The following is a 22598-nucleotide window of genomic DNA, read 5'->3' as shown; positions in this document are numbered from 1 at the left end:
TATATATATATAGAGAGAGAGAGAGAGAGAGAGATTTTTATTTTTTTTTTAAGTCTTACAAACAATATAAAAGTGACAAGTTCACAAACTGCTTTGAATAATCTATTGCCATCTACTTGATTTAGGATACTCCAAAATCAAGAGATTATGCTTAAAACTAATGTATGTTTAAAAATGTTGCTGGAAAAAAGAAATCTAGAAAGGTAAATCTGAAAAGTGTCTGGAAAAAGACACATTTTCTGATACTGCAACAAAAAAAATAAGTTTATGTACAAAGATTTGATCAACCTGAAACAAAATGGGGGATCAACAAAGGAACGAAATTGAAACATGTAGATGGGAAATGTAGGTACAAATTGGAGTGTGTCAGGTTCTAATCCTGAATAATGTAATTCCCATTTCATTCCATACAGCTATCTAAAAAACAGACATTGCCCTGTGGTTTAAAAAAAAAAGCAATTGGGGTGCTGTGGTGGCACAGGGGTTAAGCACAACCCCCACGAGGAGGCCTTAGTCCTCCATGTCACAGGTTCAATTCCCGGCCAGCTGACCTTTGCTGCATGTTTTCTCTCTCTTTTACTACTTTCCTGTCCTGTCTTAGCATTTCCAACTAAAGGCCTCAACAGCCAAAAAACCTTTAAATAATAAGAACAAAAGCAGCTTATAAGTCCCACGATAGAAACGGAGAGACCTTATCTCCTTTGCCTTGGTTCCTGCAGGCAAGGAGTCATTGTTTGCCTCCAAGTGACCTGTGTGCAGCCTTTGAAGCGGCGACTCTTGCGAGTTATCGAGTGCAATCATTGGGGTCAGACTGGCTGTCTGTTTGCACACTGGACATGTGACCTGCTATCCGGGGCAGTGAAAGCAGAAGCTCTTTATCAGACATCTGAACTCTTCCTGCTGCGACGAGCAGAAAAACGGACAAATTTAGCAACTCTTTTGGGAAACAGTTATATTAAACGAGGTTGGCGCAGTTTGGCTGCTGTGGATGCAAAAAGATTAAAAGAAAACGATAAACCTCGTTTGGTTCTGTTTTTATTTGCACCTCTGCAGGGAAAGTCTGGCAAGGCGTTAAGCCGATGCATAATTAAAGACAGCAGCTTTGAGTGCCAGGTTGCAGATGCTGTTACCACGGCGATGTGCCTCGTGATGGCCTGTTAATGTACATGTCGCCTCTGCAACTGTACATGCAGAATGTACAGACACTGCCATAAATCGTCATCAGTTTGTGTGATACCAGCAAAGAGATTAAAGCCACAGTTTGTCACTTTTATAACAAATATTTCTTTACATATTTTTTGAAACTGTCACTATGTTGTGACAGTTTAGCATGAGACGGATAATCTGTGAAAAAAAAATTAACCTCAGTTCTCCCACTGCTAACCAGAAACAATCAATCACATCCAGGAGGCGGGTCCTAGCACTGTCAATCATGTTTGTGTACTCTGCTACGCTACTGCTTCTCCATCATCAGCATTTGTAGACGCTAAGGCTAGTTAGCATAGCCACCAATAATGGTTTTAGTGGAACTGTGAGTTGTTTGTCCATTAGCACGTCTGACAGCGCATACAGGAGCGTGATTGACAGCACTAAGACCCTCCTTCTGACTCTCATTGGTTGTTTTCTGCTTTTTTGAAGACCGCTATAGTAAATTCTGGAGGAGCTTGATTTGTTTTTCACAGATTATGTCTCATGTTAGACTGTCACGAAATGGTGACAGTTTTAACAAATATGTAAAAGAAACCAAAAATTTTTTAGTGAAGGTTACATACTGCAGCTTTAATGACAGTGGAGTGATGCTGTCAGCCCAGTGCTTTGCTGCTTATGTTACATTTTGCTAAACAGTCTGACGCCGCTGCTGGGTGGACTGACCCGAACACTTCCTGCATGGAGCAGGCCTTCTCCCTACTTGTAAAGTAAAAGCTGACTGAAATGCACACCGTCAAACAGGTTTGTCAACAGAACAGAGCGCTGTTGGCTTGATTTGTTGTTCATGCTCTGATCAGAGTGTGGCTGCATCGTATGTTTGTGCGGTGTGTTCAGAGTGTGGCCTTAGAGCCACTGGCAACCTCCCCACTGTTTTGTGTGGCTCCCCCGACTGATTTTCTAACAGTGGAAAATGTTAGATGTAACACAAAGTGTCTGTTTAATAACCGTGCTTTTTGCATCCTCTTTAAATCCATAGTGAATTGCGACTTTTACTCGAAAGCAGACTTTGGTGAACCCAAATCTGCTTTTGGTTAGTTTATGAAACGTGGAAAATGCTTTTGAGTACAAAGTAAGCATTTTCAAAAAAAAAAAAACAAGAGTGACCCAAATTCTTTTTCTGAGAATGCTCTTATTCTTCCTATCTTTTCTTATTATTATTGGGGGCGTGGGGTTCTCCATCAAATCCAAAAGATTTTTTTTAATCTGGATGTTTTTCTTATAAACAATATAAAACAATATAAAAAGCACTTTATATATTTTGTTTTTAAAATATGTATTTCTTCTTTCACCCTTGAGTATTTTAAAAATATCCAATTTCAACCAACATGAAAAAAAGTCTTGGAATCACTGCTGGACACTGCAAAAATACTAAATCTTACCAAGTATTTATGTCTAGTTTCTAGTGCAAAACTATTAGTACACTTGAAATGACATAAAATTAACTTTTCATCAAGACGTAGGAGCCTGTTTTTAGTCAATAATTCCCTAACATTGATGAAAAAGTACCAATTCCACTGGTAACTTTGTGTCACTTAGCAACTTTAGCTGTGTTTCAATTACAAATGTGTGCAAAACTTTGTCGATATTCCACTAATATAAAAAACCCCCAAAAACTGTCAACTTTTCAGACCAAAGTAGCTGAATATTTGTCTGATTTTGGTGTCAGGTCTTGTTAAAGATCGGTGATCTGCTGCAGTCGGTTCACCCCCAGTCAGTAACAGCCCTATGCAGACGCACTAATCAGTCTCTTACTGGCCAATAGCCATTTCTGCTTTACTATCACAAATTCAAAATCATTTGTGGAAACTAAATGGTAGCATAACATATTCTGCCGGTTTCTTGATAAGATGGAGTTTTGAATGCTTTAGAAAATGAGGGAATTACTGGATTCATAGCACATATCCTTCATAGACACTGATCAGGATTTTGATCACTAGCTTGTTCAAAGATTTTTTTGTCCACTTATTGTCACCATGTGGTAGCCTGAAGAAGTATTTCTGTGATCAATCAAAATCATTTTTGCAAGAGGTAACGTCACGCCACGTGTGTAAGACAAGAGCGGGCAGTCACACAGGGCGAGGTTTGAGACAAACCGAATGCAGACATGTCACCATAAACAGCCTTCAGCGTTCTTTATAAGTGATGAACATCATTACCAGGGTTAGCATGGTGAGAATTGCGTGCAGCTGTTCCTGGACAGCAAATAGACCATCACGTTAAATGGGAGATTTCCAACCGACTGCCAACATTTTCAAAGCTAACACTGGGCAACTTTGCTGTAACATATATCAGCTTCCTGAAGCTTCTCTTGTGCTTCTTCACCTTTTATCTCCTGTAATTGATGCCAGTAGCTAAATGAGTCGTCATCACTCAGTACTAACTTCCTCAGCGAAGAGGGTTGTTTTAAAGATATTTAGCTTCCGATCAGATCAGATGACCGTCAATCAAACGTGAAGTCGGCGGATTACTGGTCACCGGCTGAGAGTTTTATGACACACACAACAAAGTGCGCCAAAGAGCTTGAGGTTGATGACGTCGTATTAAGTTTTGATGCATTTAAAGCCTTGAGCAGGAAACAAATCTGTCATTTAAATCATCCTTTACAATAATTATGTAATCTTCCAATAGAGTTTAGACTTCAGGTTTAACAAAACCCCAGAAACAAACAAAAATCAAACCCCTGATTACTTGCTAGCTAAAGCAGTCATCATAGAAACGCCATCATATTGGTTGCGGTCGCCATTGAAACAGGATATTGAGTAATTTTTCTTCTGTTAAGAGGGATAGACGGAAAGATATTACTCCGATTGACCAAAGATCACTTATCACAGGAACATTTGCAACTCCTTTAATTATATCTCTGGCGGCCGTTGCAACACTACATAACTTTAGAGACAGGAACATCTGCTCTGTAACAAAAGAGTTGATGTAATGGCTGACAACGTTTCCCTCAGAGGCGATTTGAGGACATCTGAACTCACAGATCTCTACGAAACAGTGTAGGAATGAGTTTGAGTATAAATAAATAAAACAAACAAACAAACAAAAATCCCCAGGAGCAACTTGGAAATCCAAAATGTACTTGAGCAACTTTTGATCTCCCTGCGAAACGAATCCCTTTGGCAGTCAGGAAACGTCGGGATAAACACCAGGGTTGTTAGCGATAATGAATTACAATGGGTTTGTGATGTGAAGCATATCTGAGCAAATCCCTTCTGGTAAATATCACGACGGCTCTGATGTCTGGCACGTGGAGACGGATTGATCCTGTAGCGTGTGTGTAAATTCAAAGTATACGAAGAAAAAAAACAACCCTGTAACATCTGTTGAACATCTCTGCTCATGGCTTTAATTTGGAAGTTGGAGATATGAGCTCCGTAGCTTTTTTGGGTGCTTGTCATATATCTCTGAAGCTCCGGCCATGGTTGACAACGATGAGGAGGTAAAGTCACTCAAAGTCCACAGGAATGTGGCACGTCAGACTCAATACTTCTGGTCACGTGAAAGTGGCTCTGCTTTCCGTCACAACCGGAAGGCGTTTGTTTTTGTCCGTACTGTTTCACTGTTTGTAGCAGAAATAGCTCTGAAACTGCAGCTGTGCTTTATATGTTTATGTCCTCAGCAGCTAAACGATACAACTTTTTGCTTAGTCAGCAGATTTTTGTGTTTCCTCCCTCGCCACCCCCGCCCCACACCCCCAAAGGCTTTTAAGGCCTGCTTCATACTCTGGCAGAGATTGCCGAGTCCTTTTGACCCCAAAGCGCATTCTTGAAGCCTCTTTTTTTTTTCTCCTCTTTTCTTTTCCCCTTAAGCTTTCCTCTTTTGCTTAATCTCTTTCGCATATGATGATCCATGTACTTCTTGGCTTTTTTTCTCTTCTCTATTACCTGCTGATCTCCTTTCCTCTCACAAAATGTTTCAAAGTTCAAGTTACTGACTAAGGCGATATCTTGTAACAACCTACGTTTATTTATGATGTACTGTTAAGACACAGTACGTCTGTATCTTAACAGAGGTTGTTATTTTTTCTCATAAGAGGGAAAAAAAGCAGATCAGTCAAAAGCTGCTGAATAAACTTTGCTTGCTTAGGCACGTTTTGTACTGGCAGCTTTTCATACTGAATAAGTTCAGTGAACTTTATTCAGGCGTACTCTGGGTGGATTCACACCAGTTCTGTATGGTGCGATTTAATCAAACTCCAATTCCTTTGCCTAGAACGTTTGGTTTGTTTGGGGAGGTGTGACTGTGTAATCAAACTCTTGAAAACGCAGGTCCACCTACAAACCGGATTCCAAAAAAGTTGGGACACTAAACAAACTGAATGCAATGATGTGGAGGTGCCAACATCTAATATTTTATTCACAATAGAACACAAATCACAGATCAAAAGTTTAAACTGAGAGAATGTATCATTTTAAGGGAAAAATATGTTGTTTCAAAATTTCATGATGTCAACAAATCCCAAAAAAGTTGGGACAAGGCCATTTTTACCACTGTGAGGCATCTCCCCTTCTTCTCACAACTCTCAGACGTGTGGGGACAGAGGAGACCAGTTTCTCAAGTTTAGAAATAGGAATGCTCTCCATTCATGTCTAATACAGGCCTCTAACTGTTCAATCGTCTTGGGCCTTCTTTGTCGCATCTTCCTCTTTATGATGTGCCAAATGTTCTCTATATGTGAAAGATCTGGACTGCAGGCTGGCCATTTCAGTACCTGGATCCTTCTATGTAGCCATGATGTTGTGATTGCTGCAGAATGTGATCTGGCATCATCTTGTTGAAAAATGCAGGGTCTTCCCTGAAAGATGAAGTCTAGATGGGAGCATATGTTGTTCTAGAACCTGAACATAGTTCTCTGCATTAATGGTGCCTTTCCAGACATGCAAGCTGCCCAGGCCACAAGCACTCATGCAACCCCATACCATCAGTGATGCAGGCTTCTGAACGGAGCGTTGATAACAACTTGGGTTATCCTTGTCCTCTCTGGTCCGGATGACATGGCGTCCCAGTGTTCCATAAAGAACTTCAAATCGTGACTCATCTGACCACAGAACAGTCGTCCATTTTGCCTCACTCCATTTTAAATGACTCCTGGCCCAGTGTAAACGGCTGAGCTTGTGGAGCTTGCATAGAAATGGCTTCCTCTTTGCACTGTAGAGTTTCAGCTGGCGGCGGCGGATGGCACGGTGGATTGTGTTCACTGACAATGCTTTCTGCAAGTATTCCTGAGCCCATGCTGTTATTTCCTTGACAGTGGCATTCCTGTTTGAGGTGCAGTGACGTTTAAGGGCCCGGAGATCACCAGCATCCAGTAGAGTTTTATGGCCTTGACCCTTACGCACAGCGATTGTTCCAGATTCTCTGAATCTTTTGATGATATTATGAACGGTTGATGATGATAACTTAAAAGTCTTTGCTATTTTACGCTGGGTAACACCTTTCTGGTATTGCTGCACTATCTTTCTGCGCAACAATGGTGGAATTGGTGATCCTCTCATCATCTTGGCTTCAGAGAGACACCGACACTCTAATAAGCTCTTTTTATACCCAATCATGTTATCAATTGACCTAATTAGTGTTAATTGGTCTTCCAGCTGTTTGTTATATGTTCAATTTCCTTCTTCCAGCCACTTATTGCTACTTGTCCCAACTTTTTTGGGATTTGTAGACACTGAAATTTTTAATCAACATATTTTTCCTTTAAAATGTTACATTTACTCAGATTAAACTTTTGATCTGCCATCTATGTTCCATTACGAATAAAATACTGGCATTTGCCATCTCCACATCATTGCATTCAGTTTTTATTCACAATTTGTTTATAAAAACAAATTCTCCCAACAAACAAAGTGTCCCAACTTTTTTGGAATCCAGTTTGTACATGCCTCGGTCTCGGTCTGCTTTTAGACCGGAAACTGCTCCAAAAGCAGGAAGCGGATCACAGCGCAAGGCATTTTGGGTAAATGCAACCAAAACAAACGTGCGAGTCTAGCGCTTAAGAAATGGTTTGAGGTCTTTTAGCAATGACAAAAGAGAAATCTTATATTTGCTCAAATCTGACGACACTCCATTTATGTTCTTTGTGTCTTCTTTGGAGGTTTTCGTGTCATTTCCTTCGGTGGTTCTTGGTGCAGCACCATCACAGTCGAACAGGTTTTTCAATTAATTTGGGCCGTTTGACACGGTGCAATGACAAGCAAACCGTAGCAGATGAAAGTGTAACAAATGCTTCAATTTTGGTCCCCAATCGAACCGAGTCAGATGTGAAAACACCTCCAGTCATCACTGGGTACATTTTAACCAACCACAATTTGAACTTTTGCTTGTCATGTCCTGCTTATACTGGTTTGGATATTGGTTTTCCTGATGGCTGTAGGCAAGAGGAATCTCCAATAGTAGCAATCTGCATTACAGCGAATCTGAAGACGTCTCTGATTGAAGATGTTGTATAATCTCCAGAGATGGCTAAGCCTGTGTGAAATGCAGCCTACGTTTCCCAATTGGCCCCTGGTTTGGGTTTAATCTGCTGTGGTCTATCCGCTTCAAGGTTTGACGATGCGTTGTGTTTTCTGAGACTGATGTTGTTGCTTGTGAAAATCTCACAGGTTCCACAGTAGCTGAAATGACTAGACCAGTCCATTGGGCACTAACCACCTTCCCACATCCAAAGTTAGCTAAACCAAATCTCCTTCCCATTCTGGTGCTCGGTTTGAGCTTCAGAATGTTGTCTTCAACAAATGCGTGGAGTTGCTGCCGTGCAAATTGCCTGACTTGCCATTTTTCTTTTTGCTGCCAATTGAGCCAGTGTACCCAATAAAGTTGCCTGCTAAATTTAGCCTCCTGGGTTACAAGTGGAACACCTACCTGCTAATTAAAGACATAGATGGTACCATTACACAAAGCTGTGGCCTGACACGGTTCTTTGTGTGCCCCGGGACTTAGACGTACACGTAATGTTGCAAACTGTGAAAGCGTTTAACAAATGGCTTATTTTGAAGCAACTTATTGGAGTTCGTGTGAACGCTGGGAATGTTTGGAGTGTGGCTGACACAAACCTCAGACTAACAGCCGAGAGGAAAACACATTCTTAGGAGCGAAAATGCTGGAGGATGCAAAACAAAGCTAACTTACGTTTTAAACAAACACCCTTTTTGAAAATATTAAACTGCAGCTTGATATGTCTTATGGCTGGGAATCTGCTGATGTGTTGCTCAATATTCAGTTAGTGCTTGAGGCTTTTATTTGGCTCCTTTTATTCCAGTTTAAGATCACCCCATGGTCGCCAGGACCTCCATTTGAATGGAGCTGGATTTCAGAAAATCTTGAAGACTTGCGTCTGCATCTCCTCCATTAGTTTCATCGTTCCTTTGGACAAGCAAACACAATCAGGACTTTTATCTGTCGATCTGCAGCACGGTTTCCAAGATCTTGCTGGGACATTAGTCCTTTAATCCTGGAATTGTTTTTCAGGTGATAGAAGGCTGATTTTGTAATCGTTTTTATGTGACTCTGAAGGTTCAGTTCTGATTTTGCGCCTGATCACTAGCTTCCAGCTGTAAAAGCTGAAGCTGTGTGCTAACTCTTGACCGTTCTTCTTTAGGTCCAAAGAAGTTGCTACATTTTTATGAATATCATTTCTCAACTGCAGTTAAAAAAAAAATCTTCTCGTCAAGTTATTTCACTCATAAACCATTATTAAAAACTGTGTTTAAACTCTTTAAGGAATACATCCAAGATGCCCAGACCAGAGTTAGCGTAAGCTACTTTGAAGCCTGTTCCAATAGTTACCTTGTCAACATGTTTGCTCATAATTAGCTGTTATTTAAACATGTATGATAACATTTCCTCTTTCTTTGTAGAACAATTTTTCAATTCAAATATTTCCTCTTATACATAGCTAATAGCAGGGGATTACAGAGAATACATTTTGCGTATTTTTTTTCACAATTTCATGCTAATTTGAACAAAAAGGAAAATGGAAGGGAAAGGGAAATTCTTTATCATATTCAACATGCAGCAAAACTTTGATTTTATTTTGTTTTAGCACATATGTTAACACATTGTTGATCACTTCTGAACAATAACACATATGAGTTGCATTATGGGCAGGTGAACGCTCCAAGGCCTCAGTTTATTATAAAACTAGCACTTTAGTATCAGGAAATAGAGTTATGATTTCTAAAACCTATTAAGAACAGTCTTATGTGTATATTTCAGAGCCATATAATGTTAATAATACTGAATTAACTATTTTGTGATTATTATTATTAAGTTATGTGTCATGACGTTAAGTCCCCAGTCAGCGGTGACGTACAGGTCAGTCACCGCTGACTACCACGCACGTTTCAGATGTTTCCCAGAATGAACACAACACCTGGTTCAGTTTGCTGGGTAAATAACAGGCTTCTTTCTGCAAGCTGCTGAGGGAATCCATTGTTTTGAATCGGGAGCGGGGGAAACGCATCCAGAGCCTGTGGATTGGCATGCGATCCCGGCTGGAGAAAACCCCACGTTCTCTAAAAGCAGACCATTTCGTTATGAAATAAATATGCGCCTCTGTTTTGTCTCGCTTTATTTGCCTTACTTGCGAAGCAACAAAGAACAACATATTATCAGTTCCCAGCAGTGCTCGACACGGACGTCAGCCTTCGCTCTCACAGACACGGACGCACTCAGAGCTCTTTACTTTTACTGGTCAGGAGTGTTTTTTGTGGCAGCAAGCCTCATTTTTACTCCCTTTCAAATGTTTACTTGTGTGTCCAATGAGAATAACAGTCACTAATCTTACTCGGTCACGTTAGGCCTTTCGATGTTTGAAGTGTACGAGGCCTATTCCCAGATTGGTTTATTTTATATACGCTTATGAGTCACTCTGGTTGCGCAAAATCCAAATGGCTTTTTTCCCCCTCACCCCCTTAAATGGTCTACGGTTTTGTTGTTGTTTTTCTTTTTTGTAACTTGTATATTAACACTGTAGAAAATATTCCGTATTAAAAGTCTGTTTCAGTCAATTGGTTCATGCACCACTAAATATTATCTTAAGAGCTGAACATGCCATGTCGTCATTCTTCGGGTATTTCCCCCCCTCGGCTTCTGGGAACTAAAATTGTTGAGCAATTTCAAAATGTAATTTGAAAATGGTAACAGCATGGCGATTATCCACCGGAGCTGTAGCTTCGTTTTTCGCCGACTTTAATTTCTCAAAGTCTTTATTGAGCTCAATTTAATCCACTGAGAACATTTGATTTTTTTTTTTTAAAGAAAACCTAAAGGCTTCTACTTTATGTGCTAATTTGTGTTGGTCTGCCACATAAAAGCTTCATAAAACACACTGATGTCGTCATGTGACAGAGTGTGAAAAAGGCATGTTTGTTTAAGGCATATAAATACTTTCGCAAGGCACTGTATATACAGCTCACTCTTGGCTAGGAGGAGCTATTTGAATTTTTTATTTTTTTTATGCCCTTTAAGAAATACACATAAGGAAAGAGTGATTTTTATAAACTGGGACAGGAAACCAAATGAAACAGAACTAAAATCGACACAATTGACCTGAAAGTGGATGTCAGCTACTTTAACTAGTTTGTAGATCTATAAGGAATCTGCTGTCTGAGGAGAAAAATAACGACTCAATTGGAAATCAGCCACTGGGGGAATCGGTGGGGAAAAAGCTGTCGGCACCATCGCTAAAGTACAAGTGGGCCACAATCTCAGTCTGGGTTGTAGACAAATAACAGGAATTTAAAGGGAACGTTTCATTGCCAGATTTTGTTTTGTCACAAAAGGACAAGCTGCTCTGCTGTAACCTCTGGCCCAGAGAGGACTGTGGGAATCTTGGAAGTCGGTCAGCCATGGGACTGTGATCCTATGTAATCCCAACTATTTTCCTCCCCTCCAACATACTGGAACGTCTTTCTTAGTTATCTAAGATTTTTCAGTTTGGTTCTGCTTAGGTTGCATCATTAGCTGCAAGATAAAGCTCCTAAATATGGAGGCTTGATCAGTATTGTCAGGTACGCAACAGACGTTTTTACTGCTAGATTCAATAGCAAGACCCCTGATGACATCTCAAAGCGTTCAATCATTGATCATTAGCAGCAGTATTACACACAGATTTGCTTTGAGATGATCTTAGAACATGAAGGGTTAGTGCTTGTTGATGATCTGCAAAGTGACACAGACTGTAGAATCAATTACTCGGCCCGTTCCGCCCAGAGCCAGGACGCAAGTCATACTGACAATCGGGTCGACTGACTTTGTTTTCCGTGACTTGGATAATAGATCACACAATTTCAAGAAGAAGTTTTCTTCTTTAAATACTTATGTCTGCAATCCATGTGGATTACAATTAATCATATCCACTCCAGCAGTCACCCAATGTCACCTACAAACTATTCTGGTCCAGGGCGTCGCGTGGCGCAGCGTTTAGAGCGGTGTAAAGGCTACAAACCTTAACGCAGTTGTCCTCGGTTCCTCTGCCGCTTTTCTCTCCCTTTTTCCTGTCAGGTTACTATCAAATAAAGGCCACCAGTGCCAAAAAATTCTTAACATTAAAAAATATATATTTTCTCTTCAATCACTGTCAGCAAAACAGACCATAGCAGATCTGCTCTTGTTGTGTGTCATCAACAGGACAATGAGGAAGATGTTCCTAGAAAACATTGATCCTTAATTAAATAGGAACAGATTTGCTAGTTAATTTTATTTGTTTGGTAATTAATTAAGAATTGTTTGCTAATTTACTAGCTAACATTGTTGAGCTAGTTTGTTAGCTAAGACTTGTTGGCTAATTATTTAAGAATAGATTTGCTAGTTACTTCTGTTTGTTAGCTAATAAATTAAGAATTGTTTGCTAATTTGCTCGCTAACTTTGTTCAGCTAGTTTGTTAGCTAAGACTTAGTTAAGTAATTAGGAACAGGTTTGTGTATTTTCTGATTATATGTTCTCCATAGCATGGTTAGTGGTTAACGTTTAGATGTGTCTCTGCTTCAACACACCTGAGTCAAATAATGATCACCACCAGGACTCTGGAGAACTTCACCGCACACTTAGGAGGCAATTCAGGCATCTGATTTAGGTGTGCTGGACCAGGAACAAGTCAAAAGGTTGCAGGACTCCGGCCCACGAGGACTGGATTTGAAGACTCCAGATGTTAGACCTTTCAGGTTGTGGTTGCTAGGTCCAGATTGAAACCAGATTAGCCAGAATTTACTTTCCATTCTCATCAGCTCTGGAGCAAACTCCCTGAAAACCTTTTTGCTCCTTTAAATAAGGACTAAAAATATTGCTTTGGATCAGAGAATCCCTCTTGTGATTTCCTAATCTTTTCCCTAAGGTAGAAATTGAACTGAGATCGGGCACAGTTTGTTTTATTTTTATTTTTATTTTGTGCAAGCACTTTGGATTACCTTGTTGTATTAAATTGGATTACCTTGTTGTATTAAATAATGCTGTAAAACTATGCACATTTTATCAGTGTGTACTGATAAAACCTGCCAAAGCCCTTTTGCTTCAGTTCTGTGCTTTTTGCCTCATCTTGTCTCTCCATCCCGTCTTTCACTGGTGGATTTCTAACATCTTGGCAGCACACACCCATAAATCTTTCACATGTTGAACTGTGCAGCAGCTTGTCTGGCTGGGCAAGACAAATCTAGCTACTCTTCACTCCCCTTGATTGTGGAGTAGTTATTAATTGGACAATAAGAAGCTGATAACCTTTTCCAGGAAAAAAAAAAGTTTGTTTTGCTTGTTGAAGTCAAAGATTGTGAGATTTTAACTCAAGATTTGCTGAAAGGACACCGACGTTTTACCATCAAGCAGAAACTATCTTCCTCAGACGACATTTAGCTTCAGGGGGAGACGACATCAGGTCATCTTTCTCGCATCATTCTATCTCTCTTTTTTTTTCTTTCCAGTCAGGAGTGCTTTTCCTTTATGTTCCCCAGACGTGCTCTCTGCTAAAACTCATTCTCATCTCCTGTGAAAGGCAGAACACACAAATGTAGGTCAACGCCACAGACTGCAGTCCACACACACACACACACACACACACACACACACACACACACACACATCTCCTCCTCCTCTACTGGAACGGGCTGCGAGTGCTGTTCATGCTTTCCCACACTTGTGCCAGGCATTCCACACAAAATGTAGCGTTGCATGACTTCACAGATTCGGCTTACGGATGCGAGAGCGACTGGATCGTTTTAAGATGGGGACCTCCACCCCACCCTCCCCCTGCCCCCTCCGCTCCCGAGTTTATCCAGACCAGACCGCCTCTGCTACCTCTGTAGAGCCCGATTGAGCGAATCTAAATTCAAATGTGTTTCCAAATCAGATTATGCACAACTAGGACAGACTCGCTAATCTGTAAAGCGTCGTGGCGACGTGCCACTGGGCTGCCATGTTCTGCTCAAGGAAAGTGACTTCATGGCAGGAGGGGTGAATGTGGTTTGAACTTGTCCTTCCACTGAAACAAGATGTTTGGTATGCAGTAAAACGGGACGAGACGGTGTACTTGCTGTTCTACCTACAGAAGCGTGGAGGGTTACAGTGTTTGTCTGCATCCGTACAGCTGCAGCACTTGCTCTACCACTGAGCCGTGTTGCCCCGTGTAGGCGTTTCTTATTGATTCATAAATGTTCAGCTGCAGCACAAAGTCAGCCTGGTAAAAGCCAGCCCATTGTTCTACGCTTCGCTTCATCCAGAGCAGGGGCGTCAAACTCGTTTTCATCTTGGGCCAAATGAAATATCAATAAGAAGCTGTTTGTTTCAGCATTCAAAAAGTGTTTCTCAAAATGAAATGATGTTGAACATCTTTTTACACCGATCAGTCCAGACAGGATTTCATGATTGTTTTTGTGTTTTTTTGCAATCAAAATCACAGATTTTGTGGTGCTGATTTAGAAATGTTTGTGAGGAATTTTTACGATATTTGCACTAATGTGTGATGTTAAATGTGACTTTTTATCAACATCAAGTAAGGCTGAGGCAGCAGTCAAACAAATTGGCCAATTGACCAATTTTTGAGAAATTTGGCCATTTTCTGTTGGCCAATTTTGGGAAAAATTTGCAGTAAAGTCGGAAATTTTTTTTAATTTTGCATGAATTTTCCAGATTTGTGAAAAACTGGAGGGACTTATTGACATAATTTGGAGTTTAGAGGGCCACATTAAAAGCTAAGGCAGGCCAGATTTGGCCCCCGGGCCTTGAGTTTGACACATGTGGTCCAGAGGGTCTGGACTCCAAAACTGATATTCTACACTGGTAAACTTTAGGGGCAACTTGTCTTGCTTCCAAACTTGTCTTGGAACCAAGACAAGTTGAACATCGTGGCAACTTGACGGGTTGAACATCATCAGGGGACTTCCTCAACCTTGAGTTGTTCAACCTGTTTACATGACAACAGCAGGACGATAGAAAATAGCAAATGCTTTGCTGCATCTTGTTAGCCTTTGTAGCTGAAGCCACAGTTCACACCTGTTTAAATGGACATTTTAAAAAAATCCTTAGAAGGATATCATCATAATAATTGAAGTAAAATCATCTCAATTCTACTGAACTGACTTGAAAAAGCTCCGCTTGCCAACGTGAAAATGTAATGTTGTGTTTCCTGTGTCTCGATGCAGGCGCCTTCGCCAAGGTGAAGGAGAGCCAGCGGATGAGCGACGAGGGGAAGATGGACCAGGACGAAGCGGATGGGATCAGGAAACGCTGCCGGACTGTGGGCTTCGCCCTCCAAGCAGAAATGAGCCACTTCCATCAGCAGCGAGAGGTGGACTTCAAAGACATGATGCAAGCCTACCTCAGGGAGCAGATAGCCTTTTACCAGCGTGTTGTCCAGCAACTGGAGCGCACCCTGCGCATGTACGACGGCCTTTGAACACTCCAGACTCACTCCACAAGCCAAAACTTCAAGAAGCAAAAAATGAATTTTGACTCTTTTTTAAAAATATATATATATCAGGGTTCTTGGTGTAGATGGAAAAGAAGATCCAGTAGTTACTGAAGCGATGCACAAAGCCAGTCATTAATTCACAAAGAAACGTTTTCAAAAAGACCTACTGTATCTTTTATATCTAAAGTACACTTCAAATAGGCAAAGTCAGTATATTTTATATAATTTAAGTTGTTTATGATAATGAAAATTAAAAGTACAGGTTAGACATCATACACATTCGAAGTAGGGATACACATAAATGAAGCCATAAAGCGGGTCCTGTGCTTTCTTCTTCTTCTTCTCCTTAAAGGGATCCATGAATAGTTGTATCAACAGGCTTTTATTTCACAGGGAAAAACAATACAGTAATTTGTATCATATAGTTTTTTACATCTGCTTAGTTCTTACAAATTTAAATAAAATATTGCCAAACGGACGTCGCCATATTGTTTACACCACAATGCGTTCTGGGTAGATGACGTATGCTTGGTCCTACACCGCTAGCTCCCAACAGTAATTTTTGTGCTACAAATAAAGTTGGGTTCTGTTTCAGCTTGAACTGAAGCGCGATTAAATAGAAGGCAACGGAGAAATGATGAGGAAATGAAGATGAGGAGGAAGAGGAGAGAGTCGGCCAAAAAGCTGTTGTTGGTTCTGATTTTGCGTTAGCTCCAGCTAATAGCGTTAGCTCCTGCTCCTCTGCCAGGGATACCGCATGTTAAAAATGGCGACCTCCATATGTGGAAAATATAATAAAGATGTAAAAAATTTTTTTGAAGTAATCATAAGTTTTTATATGTTACAAACAACAACTTTTAGGTTAATTAAAAAATTACAACATATTTTTTTAGCTAACATGCTCCAAGCTAGTCGTGGATCCCTTTAAACAAATCATGGTGACTTCTTCTGGGATCAGTTCAGGCTGTATCTTAAATAAAATGATTCTAAACCAAAAAGATGGAAAAAAAAATCATACTTAACAGCATTTTATTTTATTTTTTTACATCGGCTGTTAAATGATCTAGATTTTTATTTTATTTTCTGCTCAGTAATGAGGAATGTTACTCTAACTTTGCTGAGAGCACATCCTGCTCAGGTCTTGGCTGCTTTAACTTTCATGTCAGCTGTTGCAAAATCACAAACGCCTCGGCGCGTTGGGACTACTACAGTCGATTTTTTCTTTCAGTTTGTGCCTTTAGGGAAACTTTGCTTTTTTTTTTTTTATATATTTTGTAAGTTTACCATTTTCTTCTTGTGTACCGCAGGGGGGAATTGTTGGTATGAGCTTAGTGTGTTGGAACAAGTTTGCACATGTCTTTTTCATGGTCGTAGTCGTGGGTTTGTTTTACGTCGTGTGGCTGAAGTCTTAAAATGAGTCAAAAGCTGTGCTTAACTCCCTGCTACATAGCGGAGAAAAACAAATGTATAACTATATATGTAGCAGCAATTTGAAATTATGTCATGGAAACAGTGTAGAGAGCGAACGGGACACACACTGTCGTATGTGCTGGATGAAAGGAATGGTAGCGCTCTCATGTCTGTACAATAAAGAGATATTACTATAGTTTGTGTGTTTTTTATCTTAAGCCTCTATAATATCATGTTCTTACAGATCTGGAAGACCTGCAGAGCTTTTTCTCTATTACAAAGAATTTTTCTCTGATCTTCTTCAAGTGCCTCATTTACGTGACATATTTATTCTGCTTTAATATTTGGTGCCATACAAGTGTGGTTCCACGGTTCAAGCTGCGATATAAGTGTTTTATGGCTTATTTAACACATTGAAATGAACTAGTTCATGTTTGCAGTTATTTGTGTGAAATCCAAAAACACTACGACGAAAGTAGAAACGATATCATTTCTGTTTTCTCTTGATTCATTGGGCTTAGCAGCTCATTTCTGGGAAACGTTTTCCCACGTTTTCCTACATAAACGTGGGAAGTTTTCCCACGTTTATGTAGGAATGTGTATTTTATGAATGTTTCAACAGTCTTACTTGGGAGCATTTCTGAGGTCAGACAATGATGTTGGACATCATTCAGTCACTTCTGTGAGCGTGCCAGTCAAGTTCTTCCACATCTCCAATTCATGATCGGCCTTCCTTTGTTCATTGATGCGCCGTCATCTTGGAACGGGAACGGGGCCAAAGTTGGGGGTATGAAATGATCCAAAAAAGCAATGAGAGTTCCTTTCACTGGAACTAACTCCTGCAGCAATCTTTACGGTTGACACAATGCCATCAGGTAAGTGCTGGCCCAAACTCACCTATTAGATTGCTAGAGCACATGAATCGTAAATGTAGAGGACAATCGTCTAGACTCAAGTTGTACTGGATTATATACACCTGTGGCTATGAATCTGATCTGAACATCTGATAGGTGACCCAGTACTTTTAGAAGTGTATATAATCATCTCAAACCAGTATGATGCAGCCACATAGGCAGATTCATATTAAAGATGTTCCAATTTGATGATCCCAGTTAGAATACAACACACTTAAACTGATTTTAAAATAGCTAAACTCGTCTTTTGCTGAACATTATTATTATATGACAAGAGGAATCTCCTGTCTTCTGTGTCCTTATTTAATTTTAGATGAGACATCGTCTTTCAGCCCAAACAACTGCAGCGATGGTTGGTTTCAAATTTAAAGAAAGAGTTATAGCATATTTACATGCAGCATCTGCTCCAAATGAGTTCAGTTTCCAACTTCTAACCGCATAACTTGTCAGCTTTAGATGGAGGGTGTTTGTCATAACTGTAATATCACCAAGTGTTATTATTAACTTTTGGTTTTTAGTGGTGCAGTTGAAGCAAACGCTTAAATATAGCAATAAGCTGCCTCCTGGTTTAATTATGGTTGGGTATTTTGACCTCTGTTCTTGGCACAGATGGCAAAACACATTTTAATTGCTTGGTTTCCTGGTACCAACCAAACATTTGTGCATAGTCTATAAATTTTAAAAGAGATTGAGGCCTGGGGCCATTCCAGAGGTTTTGTTGCTAGAACTCCCTAGTTATGTTCAACCTTCAATTGTCCAAGTCAAACTTTAGATGAAAGAAAATGGGCTAGGAAATGTTCGAAAACCACCAATGGTTCAACCGATTGTAAACTGGAACAGGCTAGGAAACCAGTATCACTGTCCACAGTCAGTTACCCAGTTAGCATCAACATGGACTTACAGTGTATTGACCATCGGCTCCAGCATTCACACCTTTGAACTGAACTTTGAGCATGGAGAAACATGGAATAAAGTTTTGGTCAAATAAGACTAGGGGTTGAGCTACTGAGGTGATCGAGGACCAAAATTGTAAAATTGGTTAAATATTTCAGCTTCTCTCTCACACAGCACAAACCAAACCCTCTGAATATGTCTTGAGCACAAGTTCCTTCTTCACAAAATGTAAAAGAGAAAAAAGCATTGGATAGCTTCAGGTTTTAGAGGTCTCTTTTGTCTTTGGGCGACAGTGTACAAGGGCAACAGTACATAGAAAAAAGTAGTCAATTTCTGCCAAAAAGAAGCTCAGACATTTTCTAGAAAAAACAAAAAACAAAAAAACAAAAAAGCTTAGGACACTCAATGTTTTTTTCTAGAACATTTCAGTGATTCTCAAAAATTCAGATTTTTTTCTGGCAAATTTTTGACTTTCCAAACTTAGAAATTTTCTTTCTTCTTCTTCTTTTTGTTTTATATTAATCTAGAATATATATATTTTTAAGGAAATTTATTTGTTTTGTATCTACAATGGCCCTAATACGCCGCAATGATGTATTATTGTTCCCTCTAATGCTACAGCGTGTTTGTTTTGAGTGTATTTACCCATAATGCCCTGCGCTGTAGTCCGCTTCCTGCTTTTGGAGCACACATTCCGACCGCGGCAGGGCGGAGTTCTGCTTCAGCCAAGTCAAGAGCTAGCTTAGCATCAGAGTTTGGTTGCTCGTTCCCACCACCTCAAGCGAAACCGGACTTTCCAGGTAAACTCACTAGAGATGGATAAAGCCTTCTTTAGTCCAGAAATGTTTGTTACATTCCTCTGAAAACACAAAGTTAAATTGAAGTACTGTAAGTACTACGGCGGTGGTTAATGAAGACTTAATGAGTCTTCATTAAGATAAAACAGGGTTTGCTTTCTCAATGGCGTGCTCATGTGTCAAAAAAAAAAAAAGACAAATTAATTTCACAAGAACATTTAGAAGGGGAAATTAATGCGTTGGTTCCTTCAAAAATGCTAACTATATTCTGTCATTTTATTTTTAAGACATTTGCTTTTCCTGTAAAAAGGAGACAGGGAACAAAGGGGTTGACGTCGCTGCAGTTCGTCCATGTGAGCAAAGAGATTTTCCACCAGACCACTGGCTTTGGTGGTGCAGTTCAATTTTGCTCTCTGGTTTTGTAATTGTATCTGCTCCTCTCTGAGGAAAATGTGAAGAGAGCATTGCGAGAGAGAGAGAGAAAAAAAAACATTCCACAAAGAAGCTATCATGGACACCAAACACCATGTCTGAATATGTGCAAACTAAAAAGCCAGAATCCATTTGAAGGCTGTACTAACGCTGCATGAGACGCAAAGAGGTGTGACTTTGGGAGCCGCATGCCTCTCAGGCGGTTTTGAAGTAATGGATGGTGGTTTTAATATAGTCAGAAATGTCAGCCAGAGTTGGGTAGTTACTAGTTACATTTACTTGAACGTCTTTTGGGGAAAAAAGTACTTTCAGGAGTATTCTTACTATGCTACTTTTTACTTTTACTTAAGTTATTTTATTATGAAGTACTGCTACTGTTACTTGAGTAAAATGTATGTCTCCTCTACTCACTGTGAGTGACTTCAAACAAACTTTGTTTAACCAAAAGTTCACCTGCAGTTTTTGTTAAAAGTTTAACAAGATTTAAATTAGAAGGACAGTTTTACATAAAATGACTTGTTTGAGCTTTACATTATGTTACAATGTTATTCTCGTCAAAAACATACCTGGAGTAGAGTCTTGATTCTTTTATGCATGTTTACAAAATTTTTTAATCTCCCTTGGCAACCATTCAGCTGTGCAAAACTCCTTGATGGACCTAGCCCCACCTTCGAGGCAAAGCTCCTCCTCTTTCTCAGGCACAGCTCCTCCTTCCAAGCTTCTGCCTCACAGAGCAGCCCTCACTCCCGACTCCCCCAGTCAGCTCCTTCAGACTACCCAGCAGCAAATGGCAAACACCTGGTAGAACTGCACATCAACGTAGCTCATTATGTGAGATACGTTGATGTGTCCCCCCTGAAACGTAGCTCATTATATGAATATTATATTTCTTCGGATATTATATATCCGAAGAAATATAATATTTTTACCTTTACTTGGTAAAAATATATTCAAGTAGAGCTATTCTTACTTGAGTCCAATCTTTGGCTACTCTAGCCACCTCTGGTATCAATTTTAGGTCTTTGGTGATTTGTCCAGTTGACAAATTTCTTTTCATCTCGTCACACCACAGCCACAAACTTCAGCGTATTTTATTGGGATTTAATGCAATTAACCAACCAGAACTGCTTTCTAAAGGGATTGAAAAAGCGACTCCACATGTCAAATCTAGTGGGCCTTTTTGTTGCTGTTTGCTTTTGTTTCTACACTGTAAATCAGATTTGTGACAACAGGACGCTGTTTGGCGGACAAGAGCTGTTATGTTTGTGGGAGTTAACATGCTGAGTCGCAGATGTGGTAACAAAACACAAAGCTTGAAGAAGTATGTGACCGTCCTGCCAGAGGGCCGGTGGGGAGAGGTGTGTTAGGTTTGGCACGGCAAGGCCGATCTCTCTCTTTTTTTTTTTTCCTGTTTGTTTTGACACACATTGATTTACAAGACATTGTGGCTCTAGGCCTAGACAAATCAATAGATTATTAGATCACAACAACTATAAACATCCCAGAGAGGACTTTATTCACGTGAGCTCTGAGAAAACAAGCACAGTGACTTGTGCTTGTTTTGTCACTTTCCATACCACAAATTCAATGTATTCTGTTAGGTTTTCTGCATGATAAACCAAAAGGTAAATTTTTAAACTACCCCGCTTCATTTTTCTGCTCGTCAGTGAAAAAACGTGTCCGACTGCCTTCAGAAGTCACCTAATTTACTGAATAGAGTCCAGCTGTGTGCAGTTTGGATAAAAACAATTGGCCCAGTAAAAGTCCAGAGCCAAGTTCAACTGAAAGGTTGTTAATGTTAACTGGATGGCAAACGTTGCAGTCTCTAGATGTGCAAAGTTGGTACGAACACAACCTAAACAATGTTTCATTTAATTACAGCCAAAGGTTGTTAGAAAGAAAACTATTGAATTCTTGTCATTATTTATAGTTAACGTTGGCCTATCATAAAATCTCAATAAAATACCCAAGATTGTGGTTGTAATGGACGGAAATGTGAAAAACTACAAAGAGTGGTAATGAGTGTTGAAAAGATCACTTGCAGGATAAATTATAGACTCAAAATATACTTCTGAATAGTCCTTCAAGCAAACAACTTTAGCATAATGACACACTTTTCACTTTTTGCATCTGGAATACTTGGAAAAAGGGTAAAATTCTATCTGAGCACATATAACAAGCTATACGCGGCTTCAACTTTCAGTGTTTTAATTTTATTTTTGAACCACTGGTATAGACTGAAATCCTTCAGTCCAGGAACATTTTATTAAAAATTTCCTTGAATGAGTCAAGCTCTCCTGCTGAGCCGATTCTTGGAGGCACTTTACAGAAATGCCAAGCTGCAGCTTGCAGATCTGGTACAGTACGTTCAGGTGGAGACTAATTTTCCCCCCCGCCTTTAATGTGTTCCAGATGCTCCGAGGGCAAACAGAAAAGGTTAAAAGAACGAGGTGGACTGCGCTGATGACGCCGAGCTTGTTCTGTTTCCGAGCTATCAGCTTCTCGTTGAGCCACTTAAAAAATAAAATAAAATCTGCAGCCAGTCAACGAAGGTGACTCGACGTTATGGAGAAGGTAAGGAAATCCAGATGTTTCTGTCCAAACTCAAGGCCTGGGTGGGAAGGTAATGTTTCTGGTAATGGGATGCGACTGGAGGTGATGTCACCTTTTACGGCATGCGCCGAAAGAAGCCGTCATCAAGTTCCCTCTGAAACGCCGGGGCTAGCGGAGGAACGAACAAAATCTAAATCTGATGCATAAATCACCGCGGGGATTAAGAGTGTTGATAGCCGAGTTAGAAAGCGCTTTCAGACCAATTAAGTTTATTCTTTACACACTCCTCCGACGCTCCGAGAGTGTTAGGGGAAAAGCTAAAAAGGGCTTTAATGGTAGGGAAATTACAGCTTGGAGAAACTTCCAGAAACCCTTGAGGTGATGCCAGCTAACCGTGCACTTCTCCGCAGCACCCGGATTCGTGAGAGGAAGAGGGGTGGGTGGGTGGGGGTGAGGTATGTAGAAACCGGTCACGAACGCCCTCTCAG

General features: G+C 40.2%; 1 protein-coding gene and 1 long non-coding RNA gene across 3 annotated transcripts in view; both read left to right on the top strand.

Annotated features, from left to right (window-relative positions):
* The window catches only part of snx33 (sorting nexin 33), a 28433-nt gene extending 11717 nt beyond the window's left edge, over positions 1 to 16716 (top strand). Inside the window, exons 2-3 of one of the 2 annotated variants that reach the window (XR_001425773.1) lie at positions 14842 to 15641; positions 15828 to 16716. Coding sequence is in view for 1 of the 2 variants with exons in the window: in XM_015038588.1 (XP_014894074.1) it covers positions 14842 to 15095 (254 nt within the window). In the remaining variant the exon portion in view is untranslated. Of the gene's footprint in view, positions 1 to 14841 lie in introns of both variants that reach the window. The other variant, XM_015038588.1, reaches the window with a different exon arrangement.
* A 2321-nt stretch (positions 16717 to 19037) lies between these two features.
* Positions 19038 to 22598, top strand: part of LOC106951207 (uncharacterized) — an 8571-nt gene continuing 5010 nt past the window's right edge. Inside the window, exons 1-2 of the long non-coding RNA XR_001425774.1 lie at positions 19038 to 19128; positions 21970 to 22131. This is a non-coding gene — a long non-coding RNA (uncharacterized LOC106951207). The remainder of the gene's footprint in view (positions 19129 to 21969; positions 22132 to 22598) is intronic.

This window comes from Poecilia latipinna, unplaced genomic scaffold (genome assembly GCF_001443285.1).
Source record: "Poecilia latipinna isolate Pla-1442-1.1 unplaced genomic scaffold, P_latipinna-1.0 Scaffold447, whole genome shotgun sequence".
NCBI lineage: Eukaryota > Metazoa > Chordata > Actinopteri > Cyprinodontiformes > Poeciliidae > Poecilia > Poecilia latipinna.
The sequence above is the reverse complement of the archived record's forward strand: the minus strand, read 5'-3'. Positions and strand labels throughout refer to the sequence as shown.